The following is a 10,321-nucleotide window of genomic DNA, read 5'->3' on the forward strand; positions in this document are numbered from 1 at the left end:
GAAGGACAAGCACAGACAAGCAGGATGCCCCAGAATTATACCCCATTCTCGTATTCTTTTAACCCATCCTTTTTTGGTCCTTCTGATCATTCAAGAGAAGGACTATGATGGTTCTCAAAGGATAGCCAATGTGGTATTTCTTCAGCCCAGGTGGGGATAAGGCAGATGTTGTTGTGGCCAGTAGTGGGTACAGCTGCCCATTCATGTTTTGTGCAAACAACAACATCAGCAAAATCATGGCCAGATGTGGCTTCTGAAATGTCTCATCTCCTCCTTGAAAGTAAGGGAAGGAGGATGACACTGCTCATTCACAGAATAGGTGAATAGTGCAGGATTAAAGGCAACGGTTATGTCCACACCTTCTGCTTCCAGTGGTATTTTCCAGAAATTAAGAAAAATGAATATGTGGATTACTTATGACCTGCCCTTGCCTTAATATTAAAATGGAGTATGGCCCTCCACTTTTTCTCTAGTCTAATATCTTTCATGGGATGTTTGAGAATTAATCAATGAGTTGGGCTACATTCCATCAATATATATTTGTCCAAATACTGATAGTTTTTGGTAATATAGCTTTGTCAAGGTCACAACAGGTTCTTGAAATGAACTCCAGTCAGTCTTCATCTGTTAAACGCCTAATTCTTGTCTCTTCCTTTCCTCTCACTGCAGCAAAATAATTGTTTTAGATCAGACACACCTTAGCAGTTGCCCATCGCCTCTCTAATCAGACATGTAGAGGGTTCAGTTGGGAGTTGAAGAAGAAAATATTTGCATGAGGAGGTTCTCTCTTGTCCTTTGGGGATTTAAGAGGGGTGGAGAGGAGGCAAGGGGAAATCCATTTGCTTTACAGAAGAGATTGTCCCATTGAGCTGTGCCACCATGTCCCAGGCATTTCTTTTCACCATTATCTTGATCTCTGTTGGTAAGAGAAATCCCTTTGGAAGGAGGCACAGTTTCTAGAATTAACCCCAGAAAAGCTTCCTTGCTCCATTATTGAGTTTTCCATTTGTTGTGCTCCTCTTGACCCTCTTGAACAAGCAACATCTTGCTCTCTTTCAGGCCCCAGCCTTCAACAACTGCAGACCCTGAAGGACCCAGAATTTGTGGCCCCTGAGGGCACAGTCACCATATCTTATCTATATGATGGTGGAACCCTTGGGAATGGCAACTACCCTTGGTGGTCCCAGAAGGTACCTGGGAAGAAACCTCAAACTTTGATCTTTGCAACCAGTACCAGAGCATCGGGGGTTCCAGCCCGTTTCTCTGGTTCCAGATCAGGGAATGTGATGTCCTTGACTATCACTGGGGCTCTGCTTGAAGACAAAGCGACCTACTATTGTTGCATCTGGACGGGTAGTCAGTTACACAGCGATTGATTCCCTTGGGGAAGTGAGACAAAAACATTTCCTTTCATAGGCAGGAAACCCTACATCTTGTTAAAAACATCCAGTGTTGGAGCACTCACAACATCTGGAGGCAAGTCGTTCCATTGATTAATTGTTCTTCCTGTCAGGAAATTTCTCCTTGGTTTTAAGTTGCTTCTCTCCTTGATTAGTTTCCACCCGTTGCTTCTTGTTCTACCCTCAGGTGCTTTGGAGAATTAATAAAGAAGGCACATTTTGCCCCACTCTTGTTTCCTTCCAGCACATCCTTTTTTTCTGCCCCTCTGATATTTCAGGACAAAGAAAATGATGATCCTAAAAAGGTAGCAAATGCTGCATTTCTTCAGCCCAGGTGGGGATGACACAGATGTTGCAATATCAGTGGCCAGTAGGGGCTGCTGATGCCCTTTGGGTGTTTGTGCAAAAAATGACATCAGCAAAGACATGGCCAGATGTGGCTCCTGAAATGCCTCCTCACCTTCTTGAGAGTAAGGGAGGGAGGACACAGATCATTCTCAGAACAAGTGAGTAGTGCAGGATAAAAGGAAATGGTTATATTCAACAATTCTGCCACCAGGAATATGTTCCAAATGTTAGCAAAAACGAATATGAGATTACTAATCACCTGTTCTAGCCCATATGTTCAAGTGGAGTACGACCGTCCCCCCCCTTAGACTAGTGGTTTTGAAGGGAGATTTCCTCTAACCATGTGAATTAATCAATGAGTATAGGATAAAGGTAAAGGTTCCCCTACACATGCATGCCAGTCGTTCCTGACTCTAGGGGGTGGTGCTCATCTCAGTTTCAAAGCTGAGGAGCCATCACTGTCCGAAGACGTCTCCGTGGTCATGTGGCCGACATGACTCAATGCCGAAGATGCAGGGAACGCTGTTCCCTTCCCACCTAAGTTGGTCCCTATTTTTCTACTTGATGCACTTTCATGCTTCTCCCAAAATGACTTCAGCGGAAGCATGGCGAGATGTGGCTCCTGAAATGTCTCGTCTCTCCCTGTCCAAAAGGAGTATGGTCTTCTTCCCCCACCCTCACTCCTAAACTGCTGATATGTCTTTTTTCCCTTTTTGGAAAAAAAAGAGTATTATGCTCTTGATTCTCTTTCAATTGCAAATTTGATTTTGCACGCTATGGTGATCAAGTACAGTCGCACAATTACACGTATCCTTTCTGTGTTAAATTCAAATGTAAATAAATGCGTTTGAAGAAATTAACATGTTTTCCTGTTCTACAAGCAGCAGTTTTATTTTTAATTGAGATCTTATAATTCTTCCCACTTTCCAAATCTCCTCTATGCAAATGTGTCCTCTGGTCATTGACTAAATTAGAAAACCTCATCATGCTTTTAAGGGAATAAAATATGCTAGCAGAACCAATGAGGGCAGATCTCATTTGCATGAAAGGAGGAAACAGGGGCATTTTAAGGAAAGGAAAGGAGAAGATCTGAAGAAGGTGATAATTTTCCTCCCTAGAAGGACATTCCTTGCCAAAGTTAACCATGGGTTGGGCTGTGGTCTTCCTTGCACTCTTCACTTACTGCACAGGTAAAGTTTTTCTGCACTGAGAAAGAATTTGGTTGTAATTCTCAGGACCTGGTCCCTTGGAAATGATCAAAGCAAAGGAAGATGCATCCATTTAATGGTATTTCTTTCTTTTTCTCCCCTCACTCTTTCTCTCTCTACCTCCCACCCTTCTGGAAGGCATCAATGGTCAGTCCCCTTGGATTCAGCCTCCTTCTAGCTCTGTGTCCCCAGGTGGAACCGTTACACTCTCCTGCACAACAACTGGAGGTTACAACCGGATTGACTGGTATCAACAGAAAGCAGGAGAAGGCCCCCGTTTTGTCCACTGTAGCGACGGCTGCAGTAGGGGAGAAGGGATCGCAAATCGGTTCACTGCCACCAGATCTGGGAATACAGGATCTTTGACCATCACCAATGCAGAGGTTGGAGATGAGGCAGATTACTACTGTGGTAGATGGAACAGTGCTAGTACTCTGTTGCACGGTGGTGAATTCTTATGGGGAAGTGCATCAAAAACCTCCTCTCTTCCTCTTCAGCCTGAAACACCCAACAACATACCTTGATCTGTGACTTGAGACTCTTGAGCTTAAGAGACACGAGAGAAAGTTTTGCTAGTTCATCTCCATCTACAAAGAAGTCTCATAGTGCCCAGCACAGGGGATGATGGGCACGGGAGTGTGGATGATTAGTGTGGATATGTGTGCAGATATTTACATGCTGGACATCAATTGTTTCAACTCCTACCCTCAAAATGACCCTATAGGGCACCGCACACAATAACAACTAGGCACAGGGACAGTTTTTCCCCTGAATGCCATCACTCTGCTAAACATCTAATCCCCACAACACTGTCAAAACTGAATTACTATTCTTCTTCTCATCCTTCCTAGTACCTCACTGATCACTGAAACCAGTTTGTGCCAAGGCTAGAGGATGTAAGGACGAACACTTCAGAAAGATTTCCACACTTAGGTGTGGTTCTCCTACATTAGACGTTATCCTGAATAGATCATGTGCTAAATGTTTTCTCATCGGGAGAAATGAATCATCCACTGAAAACATGAAACTTTCCTGTTGGAAATAGCAATAGGAATAGACTCACATACATCTCCACGGTGCTTAACAGCCCTCTCTGAGCAGTTTAGAGTCAGCCTATGGCCCCCAACAATTTGGGACCTCATTTTACTGACCTCGGAAGGATGAAAGGCTGAGTCCAACTTGAGCTGGTCAGGATCAAACTCCTGGCAGTTGGCAGAGTTAGTCTGCAGTACATTCTGATAGATCGATAGGCTAGATAAAGAGATGAGAAGAAAGAGAGAGGGGGGAAGGAGGGAGGGTGAGCGGGAGAGAGAGAGAGATAGCAATAGCCCTTAGACTTATATACCGCTTCACAGTGCTTTACAGTCCCCTCTAAGTGGTTTACAGAGTCATCCTCTTGCCCACAACAATCTGGGTCCTCGTTTTACTGACTTTGGAAGGATGGAAAGCTGGGTCAACCTTGAGCCTGGTGAAAATTGAACTGCTGGCAGTTGGCCAATTTAGCCTGCAATATTGCTTTCTAACTACTGTGCACCATGGATGGATGGACGGATGGATGGATGGATGGATCCATGGATGGATGCATGGATGGATGCATGGATGGAAGGAAGGAAGGAGAAAAGGAAGAGCAATAGCCCTCAGACTTATATACCACTTTTCAGTGCTTCACAACCCTCTATAAGTGGTATAGAGAATCAGCCTCTTGCCCCCAACAATCTGAATCCTTGTTGTACCGATCTCGGAAGGATGGAAGGCTGAGTCAACCTCGAGCTGGTCAGGATCGAACTCCTGGCAGTGGGAATGCCAATAGTGGTTGCTGCTGCTTTTTCATAGTTCTCCCAAAAACGACTTAAACCAAAGGACAGTCAGATGTGATTCCTGCAAAGTCCAGTCTCTTCCTCTCCTGTAAAGGAGAGAGGAGGGCAGCAATCCTTCACATAAGAGGTGAAGTAGGGAAAGATAAAAGGAAATAGTTCACTCCCAAAAATCTGCTTCTGGTGACCTGTTCCAAAGATTTAAAAACTAAATAAAAGAATATGAGGATATCCTTGTTAGCCCATGTATCCAAATGGACTATGTGGCCCACCGCCTTTTCCCTAGATGGGTGGTTTTACGTGCTATGGAGGTTGAATTAAATAATTACACTTTATCATGTCCAAGTCAAATTCACATAGACGAAATTGACAAGTTTTCCTGTTCCACATGCAGCAGGATTTTTAATTGAGACCTTATAATTCCTCCCGGTTCCCAAATCTCCTCGATGCAAATGTTTCCTCTGGTCATTGGTTAAACCAGAAGACCTTATAATGCTTTTGGGGAAGAAAGTTTTCTAGTAAAACCAATGAGGGCAGATCTCATTTGCATGAAAGGAGAAAACGGGGCATTTAAGGAAAGAAAATGGAGAAGATCTGAAGAAGGTGATAATTTTCTTTCCTAAAAGGACATTCGCTTCCCTTTCGGACTGAACCAACAAGCAACCCAACTTGATCTATGACTGGAGACCCTTAAACTGGGAAGACACAAGCAGAACCCCTGCAGGTTCATCGCAGTTTGCAAAGACATCTCAAAATGTCCAGCATTGGGGAAGGATGGGCACAGGAGTGTGGGCGAGAAGGGTACCTCATCCATCAGGGAGCTCACGGACTAATGGTCTCAGCCCTTCACCCTGAGCTGTGAGTTCTAATTTTGAAAGAAGAAGATATCAAATTGTAGAAGCTAGAGATGATGGTCAGATGGTTCGACACTAGATGGGAGATGGGAAATGAGGAATTGTATGAAGACACAGGCTTAAAAAAATGGGTCATGGGGCATGTTTGTCCCATGCCTGTAGGATGTATGGATGAAGAGTTCATAAAGATTGACACTCGAGTGTGGTTCTCCTATGTTGGGTGTCGAGTTGAACCAACCACATACTAAATGAAATGAATCAGCCACCCAAAACATGAAATTCATCTGAGCAGCATGGATCTCCCTTTCCTCAAACTCAAGGACATCACTAAAAACAAGAAGGACCAGCCCAGAGGAGAATGCCACAGATGTATATATAATGTCTACAGAAAATGTCTTTCTTCAGATCAAAGTATGAAAAACAAGGGAGGCTTTGTGAAATCTTCTGTAAGAGAATTAGGAAAGAAGGCAGGTTATTGTTCTCCTTCCCCTTATCTTTTCTCTCTCTTCTTTTTCTGATATTTAAACAGAAGGAAGAGATAGTCGTCTAGGGACATAAAACTGCTGCATTTCTTCAGCCCAGGTGGGGATAAGACAGATGTCACAATATCAGCGGCCAGTAGGGGCTCCTGATGCCCTTTCGTAGATCTCCAAAGAATGACTTCAGCCAAAGCCTGGTCAGATGTGGCTCCTAAAATGTCTCCCCTGTTCTTCACAGTGAGGAAGGCGCTGATCCCTCCCAGAACACCTGAAATAGGCAGGATAAAAGGAAACGGTTGAGACCACCAACTCCGCTTCTGGCGGCTTCTTCCAAATATTAATAAAAAACAGAATATGGGGATTTCTTCTGACCACTTAGCCCATATGTCCAAGTGGAGGATGGTGCTCCTCTTTTTCCCTAGTCTGGTGGTTCTACACACTGTTGAGATTACGTAGAGTTGCCAAATTTCATTGTATCCTTTCCATGTTACTTTCACATGTAAAGAAGGATGTTTGAAGAAATTGGGAAGTTTTCCTGTTCTACAAGCAGCACACTTTCCTTTTTAATTGAGACCTTTAAATTCCTCCCAGTTTCCAAATCTCTTCTATGCAAATGTTTCCTTGGCTGATTGGTTAAATAAGAGGACCTCAAAATGCTTTGGGGAAGGAAGTTTTCTAGGAGGACCAATAAGGGCAGATCTCATTTGCATGGAAGGAGAAAGCAAGGGGCATTTAAGGAAAGGAAAGGAGAAGATCTGAAGAAGCACATAGTTCTCTTTCCTAAAAGGACATTCCTTGGCCAAAGTTCACCATGGTCTGGTCTGTGTTCTTCCTTGCACTCTTCACTTACTGCACAGGTAACATTTTTCTTGGTCCGAGAGAGGATTTCGTTGATTGATTCTCAGAACTTGGTCAATGCAAAGGAAGATGCATCAGTTTAACAATGTTTCTTTCCTTTTCTCTCCCCACTCTTTCTCTTCCTGCCCCCAACTCTTGAAAGGCATTGATGGTCAGTCCACTTGGACTCAGCCTCCCTCCAGCTCTGTGTCTCTGGGTGGAACCGTTACTCTTTCTTGTTCAACCACTCACAGTTCCTACTACATTAGCTGGTATCAACAGAAAGCAGGAGAAGGCCCCCGTTTTGTCCACTGTGATACCTGCATCAGGGGAGAAGGGATCACAGATCGGTTCACCGCCACCAGATCTGGGAATACAGGATCTTTGACCATCACCAATGCAGAGGCTGGAGACGAGGCAGATTATTACTGTGGTAACTGGAACAATGCAGCTACCGCATTACACGGTGGTACATTCTTATGGGGAAGTGTGACAAAAACCTCCTCACTGCATCTTCAGCCTGAAACCACAAGTAGCAACCCTTGAATCTGTGTCTGGGGACACCTGAACTGAAGATGCAGGTGAGAAAGACTTGTAAGTTGATTTCCATCTTGAGAGGATTCGCTCCATCTCTTCCACGGAGATGAAAGGCATCGGACAGAAGTTCACGGGAAGCAAACAGCCCCATGGCTCTTGTTTTCTGAGCAGAAACTGTGAAAGGAACCGATGAAAAATTGGAGAAGGAAGAGATCATTTTCAGCTCATTCAGCACTGAACAGGAAGAAAGATAAACGGAATGGTAGAAGGACACAGCATGGAAAAGTGGTCCCTGGAGCAGGTTGTGGCATGAGGAATTGTTGCAAAGACCCTCACTCTTCCCTTTTGGCCTGAACCAAGAAGCAATCCAACTTGATCTATGACTGGAGACCCCTAAACTGGGAAGACACAGCAGATTCCCAGCAGAGCAAAGACAAATGCCAAGCATTGGGGAAGGATGGGTACAAAAGTGTGGGAGAGAAGGATTCAGGGGAACTCACAGATTAATGCTCTCAGCCCTTCACCCTGAGCTGTGAGTTCTAATTATGGAAGAAGAAGGTATCAAATTGTAGAAGCTAGAGATAATGTTCAGATGGTTTGACACTAGATGGGAGATGTGAAATAAGGAATTGTATGAAGACCCAGGCTAAAAAGTGGCTTCTGGGGCATGTTTGCCCCATTTCTGTAGGATGTAAGATGAGACTTCATAAAGATTGACACTTATGTGTCGTTTTCCTACATTAGATGTTTAACTCAACCAACCACATACTAAATGAATTGAATTAGCCACCAAAACCATGAAATTCATCTGAGCAGCATGGACCTCCTTTTCCTCAAACTCAAGGACACCACTATAATCAAGAAGGAGAAGCCCAGAGAAGGACAATGCCACAGATGTATATGTAATGTCTACATAAAATGTCTTTCTTCAAATCAAAGAATGAAAAACAAGGGAGGCTTTGTTAAATCTTCTGTAAGAGAATTAGGAAAGAAGGCAGGTTCTTCTTCTCCTTCCCCTTATCTTTTCTCTCTCTTCTTTTTCTGATATTTAAACAGAAGGAAGAGATGGTCCTCTTGGGACAGAAAACTGCTGCATCTCTTCAGCCCAGGTGGGGATAACACAGATGTCACAATATCAGCGGCCAGTAGGGGCTGCTGATGCCCTTTCGTAGATCTCCAAAGAAGGACTTCAGCCAAAGCCTGGTCAGATGTGGCTCCTGAAATGTCTCCTCTCCTCTTTACAGTGAGGAAGGCACTGATCCCTCCCAGAACACCTGAAATAGGCAGGATAAAAGGAAAAGTTTGGGACCACCAATTCTGCTTCTGGCGGCTTCTTCCAAATATTAGAAATAAAGAATGTGGGGATTTCTTTAGACCACCTTAGACCATATGTCGAAATAGAAGATGGTGCTTCTGTTTTTGCCGCGGCTGCTTATTCTACACACTGTTGAGATTAAGTGGACTTGTAGAATTTCATTGTATCCTTTCCATGTCAATTTCACATATAAAGAAGTGTGTTTGAAGAAATTGACAGGTTTTTCTGTTCTACAAGCAGCACACTTACATTTTTATTTGAGACCTTTTAATTCATCCCAGTTTCCAAATTTTCTCTATGCAAATATTTTCTCTGCCAATTGGTTAAACAAGAAGACCTCAAAATGCTTATGGGGAAGAAAGTTTTCTAGAAGGGCCAATGAGAGCAGATCTCATTTGCATGAAAGGGGAATGCAGGGCCATATTAAGGAAAGGAGAAGATCTGAAGAAGGTTATAATTTTCCTCTATTGAGGGACATTCTTTTCCAAAGTTGACCATGGGTTGGACTGTGATTTTCCTGGCACTCCTTACTTACTTCTCAGGTAAAGTTTTCCTGGGCCAAGAGAGGATTTGGCTGTGATTCTCATAAGAAGTTGGAAATGGCTGAGAGCGAATGAAGGTGCATCAGTTTAACAGTATTTCTTTCTTTTTCTCATCATGCTCTTTCTCTCTCTTCCTTCCTCCCACCAATATTTAAAGGGATTGATTGTCAGTCCACTTGGACTCAGCCTCCCTCCAGCTCTGTGTCCCCAGGTGGAACCGTTACACTCTCCTGCACAACCACTCAGAGTACCTTCAGCATCTACTGGTATCAACAGAAAGCAGGAGAAGCCCCTCGTTTTGTCCACTGTGATGGCTGCAACAGAGGAGAAGGGATCCCAAATCAATTCACTGCCACCAGATCTGGAAATATAGGATCTTTGACCATTACTAACACACAGGCTGAAGATTAGGCAGTTTATTACTGTGGTAGTTGGAACACAGAAGTAACCCAGTTGCACAGTGATCAATTCTTATGGGGAAGTGTGAGAAAAACGTCTTTTCAGCCTGAAGCCCAAGCAACATACCTTGACCCGTGACCGAGGATGTTTCAACTGAAAAAGATATGAGAGAACCTCACGCAGTTTCACTTTCATCTGCTACATGGTCTCTTTGAAAATCACGAAGGGTGATGGGTGAAGGGAGAGCCCAGAGCCCTGAGGCTTCAGGTTGCAAATCTGATGGGAAGAGCTGGTTTGCAAATAAATATATATCTGAAAACGTTTCACTGCTGTATTTGTGATGAAAAGTATGATTTTATGGGAATCTCATCGCCATATTGCCTACATTGCTATCCTAAAAATTTTTTTTTGAAAATGCTTCACTGGCACATCTATTTCCTAAGGTAAGAATGGACCATCAGAAGCAAGAAGGTTTTAGCTGGGATGGATGTGGTGCAAATTGACCAATTAATTTGACATCAGTAGAAGTTTAAACTTGATATAAATATTGGTTATAATCTCTACTTTGCTGACTTTGGAGCTGAGCCC

General features: G+C 43.6%; 1 gene segment (V, D, J or C); it reads left to right on the top strand.

Annotated features, from left to right (window-relative positions):
• Positions 1–879: 879 nt before the first annotated feature.
• LOC116516736 lies at positions 880–1,376 on the top strand. The segment is given in 2 exon segments: positions 880–922; positions 1,060–1,376. Coding segments are annotated over 2 exon segments (360 nt in total).
• Positions 1,377–10,321: the final 8,945 nt, after the last annotated feature.

Source organism: Thamnophis elegans, chromosome 13 (genome assembly GCF_009769535.1).
Source record: "Thamnophis elegans isolate rThaEle1 chromosome 13, rThaEle1.pri, whole genome shotgun sequence".
In the NCBI taxonomy this organism is placed as follows: domain Eukaryota; kingdom Metazoa; phylum Chordata; class Lepidosauria; order Squamata; family Colubridae; genus Thamnophis; species Thamnophis elegans.